At 42.0% G+C, this 23,852-nt stretch overlaps 1 protein-coding gene across 1 annotated transcript in view; it reads left to right on the top strand.

Annotated features, from left to right (window-relative positions):
- Positions 1-965: 965 nt before the first annotated feature.
- The window catches only part of ACAA1 (acetyl-CoA acyltransferase 1), an 80,350-nt gene continuing 57,463 nt past the window's right edge, over positions 966-23,852 (top strand). The window contains exons 1-2 of the mRNA XM_077491848.1: positions 966-1,171; positions 19,348-19,441. Of these exons, the coding sequence (XP_077347974.1) occupies positions 1,016-1,171; positions 19,348-19,441 (250 nt within the window). The 5' untranslated portion in view covers positions 966-1,015. The remainder of the gene's footprint in view (positions 1,172-19,347; positions 19,442-23,852) is intronic.

The following is a 23,852-nucleotide window of genomic DNA, read 5'->3' as shown; positions in this document are numbered from 1 at the left end:
GCAGCTGTGCATAGTAACCAATTAGCTTCTAGCTTTAGTTGTTAATTTAGCTTTGACAACTAAAGCTAGAAATTTATTGGTTGCCATGCACAGTTGCTCCATTATCTGTCTGACATACACTGGGGGTTATTTACTAAAGGCAAATACACAGTACACTACAAGTACAGTCACTGTAGAGCTGATGGGGAAATTCAAGGACAATAAGAAAAAAAAAAAAACTGAATTTTTGCTTACACATGATTGAATGATAGAAATCAGCAGAGCTTCCCCTCATTTCAGATCTACAGCAACTGCACTTCCAATGCACTTGTAGTGCGCAGTGGATTTGCTTTAGTAAATCAACCCCAAATGTACAATCTCCTTTAGATCTACCAACTATGTAATGCTGTGTGATTGGATAGAAATTGATTAGATTGTATAAGCTTGTCCTCATATCACAATGTGCAATCCCTGTAAAAGCTCAATCAGATTGCAGTGTGTATGGCAACCTCTATTAGATCCCTTTCAGAGTGTGTTTCTCCACCCTAAGTCCTGTGACTCTACAGATTGATTTATATAATGTAAAATGATTTTAAACAATCAATGCTTATAATAGGATTAGAATTGTTGATCCAGCTAAAAGACAAATAGGAGATGAGTTACCAAAACTGGAGTGTGCAGAATCTGGTGCTGCTGTGCATGGTAGCCAATCAGCTTCTCACTTCAGCTTGATCAATTAAGCTTTGGCAAAAAAAAAAAAAAACTGGAAGCTGATTGGTTTCTATGCAGAGCTGCACCAGATTTTGCACTGTCCAGCTTTCGTACATCAACCTCACAGAGAACAATTGTTTTCTTTGTGCTCTTGCAGAAACAGGTGTAAGAAAAACTCAGATCTCTGTATACATGATATGAACAAGCCTTTAGTACTCTACAGAGGTTTAGCCTGATCACGTGACAGTCACATGACATGCTAGCCCTCCTCCTTCAGACTACTCCAGCCTGAGTCTCTGAGGTTGTGTCACACAGAGCTGTCACCATGCACAGAGTGCGGGTTGTGCTGGGACATCTCCCGGGGGCACCCAGAGGAGTGCGGGCTGAGCTCACCTCAGCTGCTGGGGACACATCTCAGGACATTGTCATCGTACATGGCAGGAGGACTCCCATCTGTAAAGCCAAGAGAGGCGGCTTCAAGGTAACATGACAGGGGTTAGAGTAGCATTGTATAACATGGCTTCCCAGAGGTAGGAGCAGGGCAAAACATGATCAGAAATGGGGAAAAAGTCATTTATCACAAAGGATTGTAATGAATGATCATTTGGATGAACCTTATGTGCAGATTGTATGTTCTCTAATGCCTGGTACACAGGATGATATTTTGAGACGAACGATCGTTCGGTTTTTTTGTGTTTTTCATGCTAATCTCATGTTGAAAATGAAGCATTTACTAAGGGCCAGGTCACGCCAGATGCAGTTCGGATTTTTCTGCACCAATACAGTCACTTCCAGTCAGTTCCTGCACCAGAAACGGACTGCATGGTGTGAACTAGAGCCATTGGAATACATGGAAAACACTGCCTGCATTTTTAGCGCAGAAAAAAAAGCGAACGGAACTGCGTCTGGTGTGAACTAGCCCCAAAGATGCAAACAAATTCTCATACAACACAATAAAACATTCAGAAGTGATGTGATTTGTTGGAGTGTATTTTTGAACAACTGTACCGATTAAACGAAAATCGTAGGATCTGGTAACGTGCAAGAAAAATGTTCGTGCTTGTCCCATCGGATGATATCAGAGGAACTGTCATGATTGGCTCTCGAAAGCTATGTACTAACGATCAGATTTTCATACGATCGCTTTGAAAGCGGTATTTTTCTGATCGTGTGTACATGCCATTAGTCTGATCTTTGTGGACGACATTTGCTCTTGTTACTCATGTTCATGTATCAGCTGATTAACATTTTTGAGAAAGTTCTATTTCTCTGTAAACTGGTCAAATTTAAGAACAGAATTAGAGAGAGAGAGAAAAAAAAAAAAGGTAGGAGCAGGGATTGGCCAATAACAGGCCATAGAAACCAACCATACAAATCACGATATCGCTCTTATTCGGAAAGTTGTCCTTTTTTTTTTTTTTTAACCTTTGCCCACAACGCCCCCTCCCCTTTTTTTTTCTCATTGGACTAATGGCTGTGATGTGTTGCAATTGACTACTGTATACATAGCATGCTCAATGGTTGTCAAGAATGACCATAGTTTGTATTTCTAATATACGTGAAAATATAATTAGAATATATAATATAATTTCTAATATACCATAAATGAAAAAGATCTGAGAGGTTATATATTATATCGTGCATGTGGATCCATTTGTGCACAGCTTGGATATGTGCAGTATATCAGCATCACAACATACATAACATGGATAGAAATGCTAATGAAAGGAAAGTTGCACCTCAGGTGCCTTCAAAGCCACAGCCCCATACATCACATTGAGGGCATAGCAAGTAGGGAGCCAAGTTCAGCAGATGTACCACCTGCCACGCACCCTGTAAAAGTGAATGCAGCCATGCCAAAACCTCTTCTTGTGGGCATGGTCGCAGCACATTGGGGCCAGACGACACCACAATTTCTGCATTCCAGATGCGTTTTTGTTTTCTTCATCTTAGTTGAGGACGTGTGTTTTTTGCTAAATTCCAGATGCATTCCATACAGAAAAAATGGAGCATGTTCTACTTTTTCAGATTTTCAGATTTACCTTTGCTTTGCACAGTTGCTTTTACCACTTAAGGACCAGGCCTATTTTTTAGACTCAGTATTTACAAGTTAAACATTTTTTTTTATTTTTCTAGAAAATGACATGGAACCCCCAAAAAAAAAAAAAAAAAAATATATATATATATATATATATATATATATATATATATATATATATATATATATATATATATATATATATATATATATACACAAACAGACACCTTTAAAGAATAAAATGGCGGTTGTTGCAATACTTTCTGTCACACCGTATTTGCACAGCGGTCTTACAAAAGCACTTTTTAAAAAAAATATACACTTTATTTTGGATTTAAAAAAATAAGACAACAGTAAACTTAGCCCAGGGTTTTTTTTTTTTGTTTGTTTTAAATATCGTGAAAGATAATTTTATGCTGAGTAAAATGATACCCAACATGTCGCGCTTCAAAATTGCCCCCGCTCATAGAATGGCGACAAATTTCTATCCTTAAAAAAAGGCGACATTTTAAATTTTTTTTATTTATTTTTTACAGGTTACCCATTTTTAGTTACAGAGGAGGTCTATGGCTTGAATTCTTGCTCTAACGATCATGGCGATGCCTCATGTGTGTGGTTTGAACACCGTTTTCATATGAGAGCATGACTTAGGTATGCGGTTGCTTCTGCGTACGAGCTTGGCAGGACGGTGTGCTTTAATTTTTTTATTATTTATTTTGCATTTTATTTTTTATTGTGACACTGTCCTTTTTAAAAATAAAATTGGGTAATTTTTTTTCCTATTACAGGGAATGTAAACATCCCTTGTAATAGAAAAAAAGCATGACACGACCTCTCAAATATGAGATCTGGGGTCAAAAAGACCTCAGATCTCATATTTACACTTAAATACAATAAAATAAAATAATTCCCTTTTTGAGAGCATTGGGGGGGAAGTGATGTTTTGAAGTTGCTTCCTCCCTCCAATGCTATGGAGCTGAGTGGGGGCCATCTTTCCCTCACTCGGCATCTAGGCTTAGAGGAGAGCGGACGCCTCTACCATCGGCTCCAGAGCACGGCAGGAGGTGAGAGAGGGGCCCCTCTCCCGCCCTCCACCAAAAGTGATCTTGAGGCGAATCTGCCACTGAGACTACTTTTATCTGAAAGTATTAGCCCTGATCACTGTATTAATGTTAGTCAGTGAACCCCTCAGCTAGTGTCAGATTGTCCACCACACTATCGCAGTCCCACTATAAGTCGCTGATCACCACCATTACCAGTATAAAAAAAAAAAATACAAATTTCACTATATATACCAGGGATCTGCAATTAGCGGACCTCCATCTGTTGCAGAACTACAAGTCCCATGAGGCATAGCAAGACTCTGACAGCCACAAGCATGACACCCAGAGGCATGATGGGACTTGTAGTTTTACAACAGCTGGAGGTCCGCTAATTGCATATCCCTGATATATACCATAGTTTATAGATCTATAACTTTGATGCAAACCAAATAATATACACTTATTGGGATATTATTTATTTTATTTTTTATTTTTTTACCAAAGACGTGTAGCAGAATACATTTTGCCTAAATTCATGAAGAAATTTAAACTTTTTTTTTTTTTTGTTTTGTAATTTATTTTCTAGCAGAGCATAAAAAATATAAAAACAAAATAATATATAAATGTGTGTGTGTGTGTGTGTACACACACACACACACACACACATTTATTTCAGACTTTTTTCATTTATATAATAAAAAAAGAAAATTTTATTTTTGTGAAAAAAAATGAAAAATTTCATTTGCGTACAGTGTTCATGATTGTGCATTTGTCAGTTAAATTAGCACAGTGCCAAATAGCAAAAAAAACTTTTGGGAGGTCAAGTGGTTAAAAATGCACTGGACTGCATCTGGTGTCAATCCAGAGGGATTTCAAAGTGAGTATTTGCATCCTCAAACTGCAGGGCGGCCACTGCTGACAAAATTAGGGAAACCTAGCCTTGTTTTCTTTGGAGTCCATTCATACCACTGCGCTCTGGAAGTGTGCATCGGGAAAAAGGTATTTGCATGTACTACTTTTTTCAGTGACTTTTTGTGACACAAACACCACTGCAGTGAATATACAGAAATTTACATTTCACTTATGACTTAACTTGCTTACTGGGCACTTAAACACCCTTCCTGACCAGACCAATTTTCAGCTTTTGGTGCTCTCACACTTTGAATGACAATTACTCAGTCATGCAACACTGTACCCAAATGAATTTTGTGTCCTTTTTTTCCCACAAATAGAGCTTTCTTTTGGTGGTATTTGATCACCTCTGGGGTTTTTATTTTTTGCGCTATAAATGAAAAAAGACCGAAATTTTTTGAAAAAAAACGCATATTTCTTTGTTTCTGTGATAAAATTTTGCAAATTATAATTTTTTTTTCATAAATTTTGGCCACAATTTATACTGCTACATATCTTTGGTAAAAATAACCCAAATTAGTGGATATTATTTGGTCTTTGTGAAAGTTAGAGAGTCTACAAGCTGTGGTGCGAATCACACAAAATTGATCACACCTGATGTACTGGTGGCCTATCTCATTTCTTGCGACCCGAACAAGTCAGGAAAGTACAAATACCCCCCAAATGACCCCTTTTTTGAAAGTAGACATTCCAAGGTATTTACTAAGATGCATGGTGAGGTTTTTGATGTTGTCATCTTTTTCCCACAATTCTTTGCAAAATGAATTTTTTTTTTTTTTCTCACAAAATTTTCAATGTAATAGGTTATTTCTCTCACATGGCATGTGTATACCACAAATGACACCCCAAAATACGTTCTGCTACTCCTTCTGAGTATTACGATACCAAATGTGTGAGACTTTTACACAGCCTGACCACATACAGAGGCCCAATATTGAAATAGCACCATCAGGCGTTCTAGGAGCATAAATTACACATCTTATTTCTCAACCACCTATTACACTTTTGAAGGCCCTGGAGCACCAGAACAATGGAAATGCCCACAAAGTGACCCCATTTTGGAAAGCTAACACCCCAACGTATAATCTATGAGGCATAATGAGTCGTTTGAATGGTTCATTTTTTTTTCCAGAAGTTTTGGGAAAATGTGGAAAAAAATGAAACCGCATTTTTTTTACGCAAAGTTGTCAATTTATAAGATATTTCCAACACATAGCATGTACATAGCAAAAATGACACCCCAAAATACGTTCTACTACTCCTCCTGAGTATAACGATACCAAATGTGTGAGACTTTTACACAGCCTGGCCACATACAGAGGCCCAATATTGAAATAGCACCATCAGGCGTTCTAGGAGCATAAATTACACATCTTATTTCTTAAAGAGGAAGTAAACCCTGATGGGTTTACTTCCTCTTTTTTTCCCTGCAAAGGTAAAGCATAATGGACTACTATGCATCGCATAGTAGCTCATTATGTGTCACTTACCTGACACAGGAGCCAGCGAAGTCGCCGCTGTCACCTGTAGTCCGCCGCATCCATCTTGGTTGTGGCGTCTCTCGCAGCTCCGACGAATGACAGCGGAGAAGCCGCGATGACGTCACTCCCGCGCATGCGCACGGGAGTCGCGTCTCGGAGCTCCGACGCTGCCATTCGCCGGAGCCGCGATGACGTCACTCCCGCGCATGCGCACGGGAGTAGACAAATTTGGCAAATCCATTCTTGGACTTGCCGCATTTAGTGCGCCTGCGCGCCGCTGTCTACGGCGCATGCGCCGTAGACAGCGGTGCCCATTTTCGGGCAAATATCTCCTAAACCATATAGGTTTAGGAGATATTACTTGGACCTACAGGTAAGCCTTAATCTAGGCTTACCTGTAGGTCAAAGTTGTTTGGAAGGGTTTACTTCCATTTTAACCACCTATTACAGTTTTGAAGGCCCTGGAGCACCAGGACAATGGAAATGCCCACAAAGTGACCCCACGTGGCACTGGAGGCAGATGGCACTGGAGGCAGATGGGGCTGACAGATGGGGCTGGCAGATGGGGCTGGCAGATGGGGCTGGGGCTGGCACTGGCAGATGGTGCTGGCTATTTGCTCTGGCTAATTGCTCTGGCAAATGGGGCTGGCAGATGGCACTGCAGCTGGCAGATGGCACTGGCGGATGGCACTGGGGCTGACGGATGGCGCTGGCAGGTGGCACTGGCGCTGGCAGGTGGCACTGGCGCTGGCAGGTGGCACTGGCAGGTGGCGGTGGCACTGGGGCTGACGGCACTGGGGCTGGCAGGTGGCACTGGCGGCACTGGCGGCACTGGCACTGGTGGTGGCACTGGCAGGTGGCACTGGGGCTGACGGATGGCACTGACGGATGGCGCTGGCAGGTGGCACTGGGGCTGATGGATGGCACTGGCAGGTGGCACTGGTGCTGGCAGGTGTCACTGGCAGGTGGCACTGGGGCTGACGGCACTGGCGGCACTGGGGCTGACGGCACTGGCGGCACTGGGGCTGACGGCACTGGCGGCACTGGGGCTGACGGCACTGGGGCTGGCGGCACTGGGGCTGACGGGCAGCACTGGGGCTGACGGGCGGCACTGGGGCTGACGGCAGGCGCTGGCAGGTGGCACTGGCACTACTGGCAGATGGCACTGGGCTGACAGATGGCACTGGCACTGGGGCTGACAGATGGCACTGGCACTGGGGCTGACAGATGGCACTGGCACTGGGGCTGACAGATGGCACTGGCACTGGGGCTGACAGATGGCACTGGCACTGGGGCTGACAGATGGCACTGGGGCTGACAGATGGCACTGGGGCTGAGACTGGGGCTGAGACTGGCACTGGGGCTGACACTTGGATCGCTCTCCCTCCTCACACGCTGTCTCTGTGTGAGGAGGGAGAGACACGGCAATGGGAGATGATCTCATATGTTTACATATGAGATCATCTCCCATTGGCAGCTGCGATCGCGCTGTGAACGGCCGCTTTGATTGGCCGTTCACGGCGATCTGTATTTGCCTGTCTCCGGGAGACACGGCAAACACAATACTTCCGCGATGCGCGCCCCCGGCGGCGCGCATTGCGGAAGTAAACACCAGGCCGTCCAGGGATGGCCAGGCGAAGGAAGCCGCCCGCTCTAAGGCCGTCATTCGGCCATAGGGCGGGTGGGAAGCGGTTAAGTTCTAACACAAAAAAAAGTAAACCGTGAGATGCGCCATTAACACTACCCCTCCCATTGCACTCCAGCAGCCATATGTTGAGCATGGCTTGCATATGTGACCAAGCCCTAATGCGACGAAGTCGGATATAGGTAAAAATTGCCTGAAAAAGATGCACAGGTTGTCAACGCACTACATTCACACTGGTGATTTTAGGCTTGTGCGAATTATAGTGGGAGGAATCAGATTTCTCTAGTCATCTGTCCAGGACAGCACTAGAGAGATAGGCTCCACCTCCAGAGGCAGGAAACACATCAACAGATCTTTAAAGGGTGGCTCCCGTCCCTCTGCTTCAGTATTTGTGTTTTCTCCACCGGAGGAGGAGGCTAGCTAAGGAACTCTCCTTCCCCTGAAACTGGGACTGCCCATGGGGGAAGGGGAAGGAGGTCTGCGTACCTGGCAGCATGGATGACAGGCATTCTGGGCCCCCCAGCCAGGTTAAATGTAGCTGTTGCCGGCACCCTCCTACCTGATAGCCCGGGGAGGGCTGGCATTCCCCGCCTGACTGCTGGATGATACGATCTGGCGATGGGGCGGGCTACGTCCCATCGCCACGGCCTCGAGTTCCGGCCTATGGAATGCAGGAGGAGGGCGGGGACTTCCTGTGGACCACTTCCGGTTCCGGGTGATGCGGCAAGTGTGGACAACAGAGCCAGGGCTCCTTATTTTAAAAGCGCCAGCCACACAGGACAATGCTACACCACAGTTTGGGAAAAGCCAAGCGGACAGCCTACCTTACAATGCAAGGAGTAGACAGCATGGATGCAGCCGATCCAAGTGACAGTGGAGCCGACCCAGTTAAGGTAGGTGGACACACCTACCTCTGGTCTGCCGGATAATCCAATCGTGTGTACGCGGCATAACAAGTATCATCTTGTATTTGGGTCAGGAGGAACCTGAAGTCAGTATCTGCTGTCCTGAGAGGAGTGGACAACCACATGGTGCAAGTCACTGTGGACTTTCTGAGCCGACACCAAGTGTGCAAGTCTGAATGGTCACTAAACAGCGGGATCTTCCAGCCAATAGTACAGAAATGGGGTCTCCCAGAGGTGGACTTGTTCGCCAACAGAGCAAATGCCCAGGTTCCAGTATACATCTTGCTAGAAAGAGAAGCAGGGGCCAAAGGGATAGACTCCTTAGCCCAGAGGTGGACCTTTCCCCCATTCAAACTTATTCCTCTGGTCCTGAGAAAATTTCTTCAAGAACAGACCACAATGATATTAGTGATTCCGTATTGGTTGAGGAGGCCGTGGTTTTCCACAATTAAGCCTGTCAGAGGAGCCTCACCTCATGCTGCCCGAGAGGAAGGATCTGCTGTCCCCAGGCCCAGTTCTGTTACCAGAAATACAGACTTTAAAATGATCAGCTTGGTGTCTGAAGAAAGCCTCTTGAAGTCTAAGGGGCTCTCGGACAGGGTGGTAAACACAATTCATTCTAGAAGAAAGAAGCTAACCCAAGAGATTTATGTTAAATTTTGGAAAGTTTTTTTGTTCATGGTTAGATATGAAGAAGGTGTCTGCAGGTATTCCGGCTATCTAATGCCTTGTACACACGGTCAGACATTCCGACAACAAAATCCATTGGATTTTTTCCCACGGATTTTGTGCCAAACTTGTCTTGCATACACACGGTCGGACAAAGTTGTTGGAAAATCTGATAGTTCGGAACGAGGTGACACTCATTACATACGACGATCTAGCTCTCAAACTTTTTCAGATGGAAAAAGTGTGATAGAGCCCACACACGATTGGATTTTCTGACAAAATAATCCGATCGGACATTTTCCGTCTGAATATCCGACCATGTGTACAGGGCATTCGAGTTTTTACAAGACGGCGCGGATAAAGACCTGGTCATTAGTACATTAAAGGTGCAAGTTTTGGCCTTATCAGTTTTTTTGGGGTTTGTTTTTTTTTTTTTTATAGAGCAACCCCTGGCCTTAGACCCACCAGTTAGCAGGTTCTTTAAGGGGGTTGGCTAGAATTTGACTTGTTCCGTTTCAGATTTTGCCAAAATGGGACCTGTTGATAGTACTACAGGGTTGGTTAAAATGGTCGCAGGAAGAAGAGCTCTCCTTTAAAATGGGTCATGCTGAAAAACTGTGAACAGTGATATCATAATCATTAACCACTTCAATACCAGGCACTTTCACCCCTTCCTGCCCAGGCCCATGTTTAGCTTTCAGCACTGTTGCACCTTGAATGACAATTGCGCAGTCATGCTACACTGTACCCAAACACATTTTTTATCATTTTGTTCCCACAAATAGAGCTTTCTTTTGGTGGTATTTGATCACTGCTGGGGTTTTTATTTTTTTTTGTGCAACAAATAAAAAAAAAAAGATAGTTTTCTTTGTTTCTGTTATAAAATGTTGTAATTAAGTGTAGCGCCGGCTCCTGAAGAGCACACACTATGTGTTTTGCCATTTTAATTTTTTCTGGAACCGCAGTTTGGTTTTGGGTTTAATTACTCAAAATTTTGACCTCAGTACCGGTCTGGCTGGACTGCATGGTGTTCTGCCTGACCATAGCTGGCGCTGTCATCCCTGTCAGGGTTGAGAACGCAGTCTAGTTAGGTGCATTAAGAGTTTATTCTCTCTCTCTCTCTCCTTCTCTCTTTATATATATATATATATATATATATATATATATATATATATATATATATATATATATATATATATATATATATATATATAATATGGGTTGGCTTCTCGGAACGAGCCTGGAGGCTTAGGTGAAAGACCCAAAGTGAATCTGGTCTCGTGTGGTATCACCGGACCAGCTGCAAGACCATACGAGGGTTCTCCGAGTTGTCTAAATCTTTCAGTTCTATTCAAGTGTTTTACAACAACTCTGTGCCAGAAACTTTATTCAAGTGTTCTGCGCCAAGTCTGTGGAGGAGACTTGGTTTGATTTAAGCACCCTGTTGGCTGCTGGGCCTGGTGAGAGAAGGACTATCCGATAAGGGCGAGGATCCAGCTGTGAATGGCTAATCTTTGGATTTCCTAGTGTGAGAGACTTTTTTTTCCTATTTGACTTAGTACTAAGAGTACCGGGACTTTCCTACCTAAACAATCTAACCTTAATCTGAGAGACTGTGTTTTTTGCAAATAAAAATTCCTTAAGGGGATCTGGTGTCAGTCTCGACAGTTCTTGGGCCATCTACCTGGGGAAACCCCTAGACACACAGGAAGTCAAGAAGGTAACGGTAAGCCCAATTAAATCAGCCGCTCCATCGGGAGTCAGTGCTACATAAGTAAGTTTTCTCCTTCACTGACGGGAACTGATGAGGCTGTATTGACGGTCACTGATTGATAGGCTGCACTGATGGGTACTTATGGGTGAGTCTTCATAGAAGCGACTTTCCTCCTCTCTGGGCAGTCTGCCAAGAAAAAAGCAAAGAGATACAATGAATGAACTCAACTCAGTGTGTAGAGTTCTCAGTTTAACCATTTAAAGACTAAATCTTTTCTGACACTTGTTTACAAGTAAAAATCCTGTATTTTCTGCCAGAAAATTACTTAGACCCCCAAAAATGATATATATATTTTTTAGCAGAGATCCTAGGGAATAAAATGGCAGTTGTTGCAATATTTTATGTCACACTGCATTTGTGCAGAGGTCTTTCAAATGCAATTTTTTTTTGGGGAAAAAAAATAGACTAATGATTAAAAAAAAAAAAAAATTAAAACAGTAAAGTTAGCCCATTTTTTTTTTTTTTTTTTTTTTCGTCAAAGTTTTGACTACCTGTTTTTATTTAATATAGTGTTTTTTTTTTTTTTTTTTTTATCTAAATCATACATACAAGTAAATTGATTGGAGGTTTGTTTTGTTTAATAAATGTTTAAATGTAAGAAATTTTCTGTATCACTTATGAAGGCTGCTTTCACACTGGAGCGGGCAGGCGTTGATGGTAAAATGCTGCTAGTTTTAGCGGCGCTTTACCATAATTTTAGCGGTGCCATTTGGCTGCTAGTGAGGTGCATATAACCCAGCTAGCGGCCGAGGAAGAGGTTAAATGCACCCATGAAGCACCACGCCATATCGTATTGCATGCGCTTCGGCAGTGGTGCCCATTAATATCAATGGGCAGGAGTGGAGGATGAGGGGTATACACCACTCCAAACGTGCTGCTTGCAGAACTTTTTTTAACATCCTGCCAGCGCATCGCCACAGTGTGAAAGCACTCTCTTTCACACAGACTGCAGGGCAGCCGTTTTGCAGGCACTTTACAAGCGCTATTTTTAGCCCAAAAGCGCCTGAAAAATGCCCCAGTGGGAAAGGTGTCTGTTAGATTTTATGAGATGAAGGGGGATTAAAATAAAAATAAAAAAAACGGCCTAACATATCGGCCCAAAAAAATCTGCATCATATATCGGCCATCGGCCAGAGAAAAATCCATATCGGTCAACCTCTACTCTCCACTCTAACTCCAGACTCTGGGACCTTGATTTCCAAATGAAATGCAAAATGTACTTTAATCCGAAAAGAGGAATTTGGACAACAGAGCAACAGTCCAGTCCTTTTTCTTCCTAGGTAAGCTTTTGATGTTGTCTCTGGTTCAGGAGTGGCTTGACGCAAGGAATGTGACAATTGTATGTCCTGGCTATGTCTGTCTGTGGTAGCTCTTGAAGCACTGACACCAGCCATAGTCCACTCTTTGCGAATCTCCAACAAATTCTTGAATGGCCTTTGCTTCACAATCCTCTCAAGGCTACCGTTATCTCTGTTGCCTGTGCACCTTTTTTCTACCACACTTTTTCCTTCCACTCATCTTTCTATAAATATGCTTGGATGAAGCACTTTGTGAACAGCCAGCTTCTTTAGCAACAACCTTTTGTCACTTCCCTTCCTTGTGGAGGGTGTTGGTGACTGTCATTTAGACAACTGTCAAGTCGGCAGTCTTACCCATGATTGTGTAACCTACTGAACCAGAACGAGAGACCATGAAACCTTTTACAAGTATTTTGAGTTAATTAGCTCATTAGAGTGTGACATCATGGAGTCTACGATACTGAACTTTTTCACAATATTCTAATTTACTGAGATACTGAATTTTGGGTTTTCACTAGCTGTAAGCCATAAACATCAAAATTAGAAGAAAGATACTTGGGGGGGGGGAATAATAATAATATATATAATTCTTTTTTTTTTTTTTTAATAACAAAGATGCTTGCCGCATCTGCAAATAGCGGAAAAAAATACCAATTTGGGAGGTAATGTGTATCTTTTTAAGTGGTCAAAGGAGAGCAGCCCCCCCACTATGTTCTTTAGTTGTTTGATACCTACTCTGGCCCATATTATTTGATCTGGAATTTCGCTAAAATTTGATATTCTGGGATTGAACCACATTGGTGTGCTTGGTCACCATACCTCTGCATCGGAATGCATTAGCACCTTTACCCTGTCCCACGCGCGAATAGTAGCACTTATGGAGCCAGTCAAAGGCACCGCTACCTGCTGCCCTCTGTACACCAAAAAGTAAAGACTCTCATAGGATCCCATTAAAGCGGCCTCCAATACTGTCACTGCATCACCATTATCTCTTACCAACCAACGCCTGGCAAATACTATCTGCCCTGCAATAAAATATTTTAACAAGTCAGGTAGAGCCAATCCTCCCTTTCCATTTGGTTCTTGTAGTGTACGTACACCTACTCTAGGGTGTCCCTAGCACCATAAAAAAATCAGCTAAACCGGCTATTTACGTGCTGAAAGAGCAAGCAGGGGACCCTGATTGGAGTGTTGTGTAGAAAATATAGAAACCCTGTTAATATCTTCATTCTAAGGCGATTCACCCAACCTATCAAGGAGAGTGGTAGATGTCTCCAGGCTTCTAATTTGTATTTTAGCCTTTGTGAGCAGCGGCATTAGATTAAGTGTCAAGTAGTCTGTGACTTTAGTGTATACACATACACCCAAATATTTAATTTCAGAGACCCAAGAAATAGGAACCAAGGGTGATGCCTGTGCCAGAGCTCCATCATCAATAGCCATGATATTGGACTTTTCCCAATTTACCCGTAATTGTGAGAAGTATGCAAATGTACCTAAAATTTCAAATACTGCCTCCAGTGATGGTCCCGGATCCTCTAAAAAGAGGAGTATGTCATCTGCATATAAGGCCGTGCATTCATGAATGCCACCTACCTGAAAGGCCTTAACTTCTGTGGATGCTCTTGGAGCAATAACTATGGGTTTAATGGCCAAGGCTAATAAAGCCAGGGAAAGTGGACATCCCTGACACGTTCCTCTACCCACCGAAAACTGTGTGGAAACTGAGGTACCTATTTTAATTGTCGCCTTGGGTGAGCTGTATAGCAGCAATATCCATGTAAGAAACACCTCTCCAAACCCCATATGCCGCAATATCGTGGACATGTAATGCCAATCCACTGAATCAAAGGCTTTAGCCGTGTCTAAGGACACAATCACCCTGGCCCCAGGGTTGGTATGATCAATCTGTAGGTGCGCAAACAGCCTGCATAGATTTGTATCGGTGGATTTCTGGGGTATGAAACCTGTTTGGTGTATGTCTACCAGTGTAGGGGGGGCTGACTGCAGATTACCTGGGAAGAGACTGATTCTACCTCCAGCCATCCTGGATTTAATTGCCACACACCCCCTCTAACCTGTGAGGGTATACCGATATGAATCCGTAGGAAGGTATGGTCTGACAGGCCCCCGCAATATAATTGGCACCCCTCACCAGCTGCAACATGGAGACATTGGCAAATGCCAGATCAATTCTGGATGAAGACTTATGTGTTTTGGATATGTGCGAGAAGCTTTTTGTGGCTGGATTTTAACATCTCCATAACTCAGTGAGAGCTGCAGTCTCCGCCCACGCCGACAACAATACCCACGCCACTCTCCTAAAGTCAGGGCCGATGCTACCACTAGGCAGCCGTCTAGGGTGCACTACTGCCTAGGACGCTCGGCCACAGGTGTTCCCACTCTCTTCTCTCTGCAGTCTCAGCATCAGCAGGCAGCCGCTGCTTCGCTCGCACATAGTCAGAGGCACAGCATCGGCAGAGGCCTGTGTCTGTGTCCTGATTCCCAAAAGAAGGAAATCAAGCAAACATTCATTGATGGGCACAGGTAGGCTGCATTTGATGGGCACTAATGAGTAGAGGTCGACTGATGTGGGTTTTTCTCTGTCCGATGCCGCTATTTAGAAATTGTGGTGGCCGATTTTATATAATGCAGATTTTTAATTTTTTTTTTGGGCCGATATGTTAGGCCGTTTTTTTTTCCCTCCTTCATCTCATAAAATCTAACAGACACCTTTCAGACTGAGGCGTTTTTCAGGTACTTTTGGGCTAAAAATAGCACCTGTAAAGGGCCTACAAAACGGCTCCCCTGCAGTCTGTGTGAAAGCCTGAATGCGTTCACACTGAGGCGATGCGCTGGCAGGATGTTAAAAAAAAAAGTCCTGCAAGCAGCATCTTTGGAGCGGTGTATACCGCTCCTCCACCACTCCTGCTCATTGAAATGAATGGGCACCACTGCTGAAGCGCATGCAATGCAATTTGGCAGCAGCGCTTCACGGGCCCTTTTAACCTCTTCCTCAGCCTCTAGCTGGGTTATAATTGCCCCGCTAGCAGCCGAATAGCGCCGCTAAAGTGACGGTAAAGCACCGCTAAAACTAGCAGTGTTTTACCGTCAACGCCTGCCCGTTCCAGTGTGAAAGCAGCCTTAAGTAAACAAATTTCTTACTTTTAAACATTTATTAAACAAAACAAACCTTCAATCAGTTCACTTGTATGTATAATTTATATAAAAAAAAACTATATATTAAATACACAAAAACAGGTAATCAAAATTTTTGGACAAAAAAAAAGGGCTAACTTTATTGTTTTTACTTAGTGTTATTTTTTTTTATTTTTAAATCATTAGTGTCTTTTTTCCAAAAAAAAATGCTTTTGAAAGACCTCTGCGCAAATAGCGTGTGACCTAAAATATTGCAACAACCGCCATTTTATTCCGTAGGGTCTCTGCTAAAAATATATATATAATTTTTGGGGGTTCTAAGTGATTTTCTAGCAGAAAATACAGGATTTTTACTTGTAAGCAACAAGTGTCAGAAAAGAGTTAGTCTTTAAATGGTTAAACTGAGAACGCTATGGTTCATTCATAAGTGTAAACATTGTATCTCTTTGCTCTTTTCTTGGCAGACTCAGGCAACTTGCATTGACTTCTATTACAGAAGTCATTTGTAAGTTGTGCTGAAGATATAATCGACCTTTTTATCAGTACAATCGGCTGATGCCAATTAATTAAAAAAACGCCAAATATCGGTCGACCTCTACTAATGAGGCTGCATTTGATGGGCGCTGGTGAGGCTGCATTTTAGGGGGCACATCATTAAAAAGGTGAGGTATACATGGGCAGGGCAAAGGGGGTTGAGTAAGGGGTGGGTCCACGGGGAGCCGCAAAATTAGGTCTCTCCTAGGGTGTCAAAAATCCTTCCAGCAGTCCTGCCTAGAGTTAGAGGAGTCCAGAGCCGTACTCAAAATGCCATTGAAATCACCCGCCATCATGAGAGGCAGGTGCATGAAGGGAGACAATTTACTCGGTAGATCATATAGTATACTTGAAATATATAACTGTGTGTGTATAATTAATTTTTTATTTTTTTTTTAAGATGCACATGTAATGTATGTATGTATATATAATGCGGACCAGTGCATCTGTGCCAGAAGTTGAGTGGTTTGAGTATGGTGCAGTTTTTTGCTAATATTTTTTTGTCTTCATGAATAATTCTGAACATTCCAAAAAATATCAAGATTTCTAAAAGAGTAGATTGTACCCTTTTGTTGCTGTCTGTATTCCAATATGCTCCTTTTGTTGAATAATAAAAAAAAAAAAAAAAAAAAAAAAAAAACATTTACTAATAGTCCCATAGTACAAGGGTTGAAAGTACAAGATAACTCATCACAGTTGGTCACTGGGCAGAATTGCAAGAAGGTTAAGTTATATTGCTTTACCTATCAATTATTTGCCTACTAAGATATCCTAAAGTGACCCTTCAAGGTTCTCAAAAATTGTGCTTAAAGGTCTCTGCAAGAAAAGAGATAGTAGTATATGTCCTTTTACTTTTCTTCTGTTCATGTAAAAAAAAAAAAAAAAAACACCTATTGTGCATGGGTGTGAACAATACCTTAATACCGTAAGCTCTTACCTTTTTAATAACTTTTTTATTTAAAAGAGACAAACAGTAGGACTGAAGGTTGGGACTTCAGATGAAGCACGCAGGTGTGGAAAATTAAAATGTATTGGAAATCAGTAATCTGTTACATGAGGGTTATCATGAGTGGACATATATAACCAATGCAATTCATTCAGTAGATATACATACAGCAATTACAAATTGCCACTTAGTAATACAAATCTCATAATACAAGTAATCATTTGGTCAGGTAAAACATATATAATTAGGCATAAAAACACAGTATTTAATAGCTTTTATGCATTTTGTGGATTTATTCATTTTGTGGAGCATGCACGTGGATAAATGAATACTGTAGTATAGTGATAAAAAGGATATCTATATGGTCTGACCCTGTCAAGGAAAAGAGATTAAGATGGAATAAGTAGGAGGTAAAATTACCTAGGGAACCACACACACACACACACACACACACACACACACACACACACACACACACACACACACACACACACCCAAAAGTACTTATATTCTATGTATCTATGCAGTAGGAGTGTACCAACATGAATCAGAGAACCCCCTAATGGTATCACTGGTGGGAGCTGAGGTGGTTAGGGCAGCCCAGGAATCAGCAAGAAAGGAAATTCCAAAAGATGAAAATAGTCAAATAACCATAAGTGATGAAACCAAAAATAAAAAATATACTGGGAACTCCATGTATTGTGGTTATATGGGGTCATATAGCCTATGCTTGGTAAAGAATAGGGTAATGAGATGCTAATGAGTGTGTAGATAGCGTTCAGTTGGTGAGAGTAAGAGTGGAAGGTGATAAAATGGTAAAATACATGAAGAAAATAGGAAACTGTGTTACCAGAAAGATTGGATGAGATGAAACCCAAGCATGCCAAGTAAAATAATAGTGAAGAGTGAAAGTCAGATTGCCTAAAAATTAAGAGATCCAGAGAGTGTCCCAGTGAGAAGATGGGCCCACCATGTGAGTCAAATGCCCACGAATGACTTAATAAGGGCATGTCCACCACACCCATCAATGTCATGCTGGCATGCATTGTGGAGATGAGGCACCAGCCGCTGGGCGGACAAGCCGCACAAAAATGGTGCCAAAATTATCCCTCCACCTGGCCGCTAGATATAAAAGGCTGTGGAGAGTGGCGGCACCATAGGCATGCCACAGCAGCTCCATTGCATGGAGTGTGACATTTATGCGTAGTACAGGGTGGTCCACCCACCCTATATGGAGGGGTGGAGGAAGACTTGTAGCGCGCATCGCAGCTCCCGGAAGTGATGGAGCCACTGTTCCTGTATATATTCTGGTGTAATACCCTCAATTGCCAAAGATATTAAACTAACTGATACGGGGTGGGGAATAATAGCCCCATCCCATTGGGAATGTTGGGACTTTAAATGAGGCGGTGACCTTGTAACACTCTTACACTCACTAACTTAACTCTATCTACACCCTCATTAGCATCTCATTATACTATTCTTTACCAAGTATAGGATATATGACCCAGTATATCACAATATATGAGTTCCCGGTATTTTTTTGGTTTCAGCACTTATGGTCATTTATGACTATTTGCTTCTTTTGGAATTTCCTTTCTTGGAAATCCTACTTGTAAAGTCCCAGGCCACCCTAACCACTTCAGCTCCTGCCAGAGATACCCCTAGGGGTTCTCTGATTCATGTTAGTACACTCCTATCACATAGAAACATAGATTGTAAGTAGTTTTGAGCATGGTTTCAGGTTTTTTGCCTAGGTAATTTTACCTCCTATTTATCCCAAAACGAATCTTCTTTTCCTTGACGGGGTCAGACCATATAGATATTCTTTTTATTACTATACTACAGTATTCATTTATCTACATGCATGCTCCCGAAGAGTGGGTGAATCCACAAAATGCATAGAGCTATTATATTTCTTTTTTTTTTTTTTAATTTTATTTATTTTTTATGCCTAATTATATTTTACCTGACCAAAGCATTACTTGTATTATGAGATTTGTATTACTAAGTGGTAATTTATAACTGCTGTATGTATATCTACTGAATGAATTGCATTGTCTCATGTAACATATTACTAATTTCCTACACCTGCATGCTTCATCTAAAGTCCCAACCCTCAGTCCTGTTTGTCTCATTTAGATAGGGATGGAGGCAATTGACCTTACCAGGTAACTGCCTCATTTAAAGTCCCAACAATCTCAACCTTTTTATTTATTATAATTTATCTTTATTTTATTTTTATTTTTTTAGGATACTACACCAGATGAACTTCTTACTAGTGTTATGACTGCAGTTTTGAAGGATGTCAACCTTAAGCCTGAGTTAGTCGGAGACATTTGTGTTGGTAAGTTGAAATCCCACTTCATCTATAATTCTTTATCGGGAGCCCTTGTAGCATCACTGAATACAATGCACAGATTCTTGCTCTGGAGAATGCACATTGGTCCCAGCTCTAGTAGAGGTGCCTGGAAACATTAGATAAGTAACATACTGGTGAGTTAGCTCTTAGATTGTAAATTCTAACCAGCACATTTCTCCTGTAGTGTAACTGGACTGTATGCTCCAATGTTTTAAAGCGCTGCGCAAACTGTTGGTGCTATAAAAATCCTGTATAATAATAACACAGAACTGGTCCTTAGTAGAGCCAGGGTAAATAACTGAAAATAAATTGCAAGTCCATGCTGTTCCTAACCATGCCTGAACCTGCTCCCACCCCCTTCTAACTCCTCTTCTAACTACCATATGAAAAGATGTGTATGCTTACCGACTCTGAGGGCACTCTGGTCCAGTCACATAATCTCCCCAGCAGTCGGCTTCAGGGGAGAGAAAAGATGGCCGACAATAGCTGAAGGTGCAGTGACATCACCGATAGGCATGCTATGGGGCATCCGTTGTTGGCTGTCCCTCTTTTCCCCTGAAGCCGAGCACACGATTGGAGCGGTGGCCTCAGAATAGGCAAGTACACGCATCTTTTTTTACAGGGTAATTAGAAAGGAGGGTGGGAGCAGGTTTAAGGCAGAATTTTACCCATAGCAACTTGATAAAAATAATGTTCTGTTAATTATGCTACCAAAATTTGCTCCTGTTTCTACTTGCTGAAAGCTGCCATTTTGCTGAAGCCCAGAGCCCCTGATAAGCAGTAAATCATAAAGTGGAACTAAACATTCCTGGAATGCTGGGATTGCTAACTGTCACATTTGCTTGTGTCCTCAACCAAGCTGTCAAACCATCAAATGACTGGTGTCATAACTGATCACATGTGCAGCAGCATGACAGTTGCAGATCAAACAGAAGCAGCTTCTTGGCTGTAAAGGATTGGGGGGTTTAACTCCACTTTAAGGCTGTGAGCAGATCAACCTCTACAAACAGGACAGTGCCTAAAAATGGAGAGCAACTGAGCATGTGCAAAGCAGGGTGAGACAGTGTATTGCTGCATTTTAAACAGTATAGAGCCTTACTTATTTTTTAATGTTTTACATAACTATACATGCAAAAGAGGCCAGCCTGAAGTGATCTAGCAGGACTTAATTTTCTGACTAAAGTTCCACTTTAACCGCTTGCCTGCCAGCCACCGCCATTATACCGCGGCAGGTTGGCACAGCTGCGCAAATCACCGTAAGTGTATATCGGCCGCTTTTAAGAGTAATAGGAGGGGCGCGACACTGGAGCTGATGCGTATGGCTGGCAGTATCAATGTCATAAATAGATCCCCTATTTTGTAGACATTATAACTTTTGCGCACACCAATCAATATAAGCTTATTGCGATTTTTTTTTTTTTATTTTTTTTATTTTTTTTAAATTAATTTTTAAATATGTAGAAGAATACATATTGGCCTAAACTGATGAAGACGTGTTTTTTTTTTTTTGTTTGTTTTGGGATATGTATTATAGCAAAAGAAAATTATGTTTTTCTTTTTCAAAACTGTCAGTTTTTTGGTTTATAGCGCAAAAAGTAAAAACCATCAATTTTGTTTGGGTACAACTGCACACAATTGTCAGTTAAAGCGACGCAATGCCGTATCGCAAAAAAATTGCCTGGTCATTAAGGGAGTAAATCCTTCTGGGACTGAAGTGGTTAAGCATAGTAAGGAAAAGCCTGGAATTCCACTTTAACTGCCACTGCTCCACTGATGGTTTGTTGTAGTTTCAAGCCTTGTACACACGGTCAGATTATTGGATGATGCTAGTCTTAAATCGAAAGTGAAGTGGGTATTCCCCATCATAAAATTTCTGATGATAGAATTCAATGTCAGAAGTGACGTAATGTGTTGAATTGTTTTGTGTGTGTTCTTTCATTTCTGAGCATGCCTAGTCTTGCTCTTCAGATTTATTTGCCAGAAAACAGTGCTAATGAAAAGAAAATCGGACATTGTGGTCACATCAGACAAAAATTTTCAAGTCTGCGCATCCAGTTTTTGTCTGCCGAAAATTCGTAATTGGCTGTCAAAAGCAGCATACTAACGTTCAGAAAATCTGCAAATCGTTCATCGGACAAAGTTTATCTTCAGATTTTCTGACCGTGTTCGGGCCTAACTCCAGTTAAACCCCTGCTGACTGCTTAATGAGTTGGGCAGTAATGAGTCACTGATTGTTAGGATGCCAATGGCTGCTTTCTTCCTGACAAGCAACATCTTTAAGCAGGAGCTGTACTAATACCGCTGCTAAATGTTGCAACTCTTATTTTATATACTCCTAAAATAGCGAGTGCCTAGATCATGAGATAATTAAGAAGTGACAATTTTTATTTTTTTGTTTACCATAGGTTATTACACATTTGTGGTATTTAACTGTAGTGAATTGACACTTTGAATATCACATGCAAAATTTTGTATAAAACACAAACAATGCATGCAATAAGCATTAGTGATTTTACCCCACTGTCCATTGTGTCCCTATGACAAGAAGCATGGGGAAATCTCCCCAATAGGGGCACATATTGCAATGTAACATGTGGAAGTTATGCAACTAACTTTCCGTGTATACAGCTGGCTGTGCTGGCCATATTCTGATTTCTGCTCTTTGTGGGACAAAGTTGAAGGCAGATTTCTGACAGAAGGAGATAATGTCAACCTTTGAACAGTTTACAAAGTTGTTAGCTGTTTTGTTGTAAACTCGTTTGACTTTTAACTCTTTGTTTTCCACGAATTTCCGTTAAAATAGTACATTGTAAAATAAGAATTCCACCTACTAGGTATACTCTTTTTAAAATGTAAAAATCCAAGGTTTTGGGCAGGGGATATGCTGGGACCATCTTCTTTGACCGTATGTCAGGTCACCTTGAGGCGAGGTGACAGATGCACAAACAAAGGATCAGGAGTGCACCGCAAGGTTGTGGACCCTACGGCTGACTGCTGCAGATGGGGGACAGATCCCACTGGGGTTAGAGCGTAAGATTCCCTGGGGCGCGGAGTCTAAGAGCCAGCAGGTGTTCACCAGCGCCTCGAGTGGTAAGAATGGACTTGGCTGCAACTGGCTCCAGGTCACGATTCCCAGGGTCCCCCAGCTCACACCCACAGTAGGCAACAGGAGGATAGGGATGGTGAGGGACAAAGCCAAGGTCGGGGCCACAAGCAGACAAGAATAGTCGGGAACACGCCAAAAGGTCAGGATCACAGGCAAACAGGGATAGTCAAAACACGCCAAAGTCGGTAACGGAAAACAGTAGAAGAGCACACGGCAGGAAACTAACACACAAAGGAATACACAATGGTTGATCAGCACTGATGGCCTGCAGTGCACAGGTTAATATAGGGCTCCCTGATAGGGCCTGGGGTGGAGCCATGCTTAGAGGAGAGGTTATAAAAACCACCAGGTGGAAGTGGCTGGCCTCTTAGTCTGAAGACATGAGGGGAGGTAAGCAAACACAGGAAGATAACTGCATAACCATGACACCGTATATGCAGATGTATATATTGGATGACATAACAATTGATGACATTTTAGGCTTAATTTGGTGTATATACAGTTGCAAAAAAAAGTATGTGAACCCTTTTGGAATGATATGGATTTCTGCACAAATTGGTCATAAAATGTGATCTGATCTTTAGAGGTCGACCGATATATCGGCCGATATTTGCCGTTTTTTAAATAATCGGCATCGGCCGATTGTTCTGATAAAAAGCCGATTCTACAGCTGGACTTTGAAATGACTTCTGTAAGAAGTCAGTGTGAGTTGCCTAAGTCGTCATAGCAACACTTTCCTCCTCTCTGGGCAGCCTGCCAAGAAAAGAACTAAATGATACAATGTTTACACTTCAATGAATGAAGTCATCTCTGTGTGTAGAAGTTCTCAGTTTAACCATTTAAAGACTAAATCTTTTCTGACACTTGTTGCTTACAAGTAAAAATCCTGTATTTTCTGCCAGAAAATCACTTAGACCCCCCAAAAATTATATATATTTTTTTAGCAGAGATCCTAGGGAATAAAATAGCGGTTGTTGCAATATTTTATGTCACACGGCATTTGCACAGAGGTCTTTCAAATGCATTTTTTTGGGAAAAAAATACACTATTTAAAAATAAAATAAAAACAGTAAAGTTAGCCCATTTTTTTTTTTTTTCGTCCAAAAGTTTTGACTACCTGTTTTTATTTAATACATAGGTTATTTTTTTTTTTTTTTTTAATCTAAATCATACATACAAGTAAACTGATTGGAGGTTTGTTTTGTTTAATAAATGTTTAAGTGCCCGTTCACACAGGGGCGACGCAACTTGCAGCGCGGCTCACAGACGCGACCTGCACACGACTTCAGC

Source organism: Lithobates pipiens, unplaced genomic scaffold (assembly GCF_037356315.1).
Source record: "Lithobates pipiens isolate NorthernLeopardFrog02 unplaced genomic scaffold, aLitPip1_a1.2 Scaffold_19, whole genome shotgun sequence".
NCBI classification, from domain to species: Eukaryota; Metazoa; Chordata; class Amphibia; order Anura; family Ranidae; genus Lithobates; species Lithobates pipiens.
This window is presented reverse-complemented; position numbering and strand designations above follow the sequence as displayed.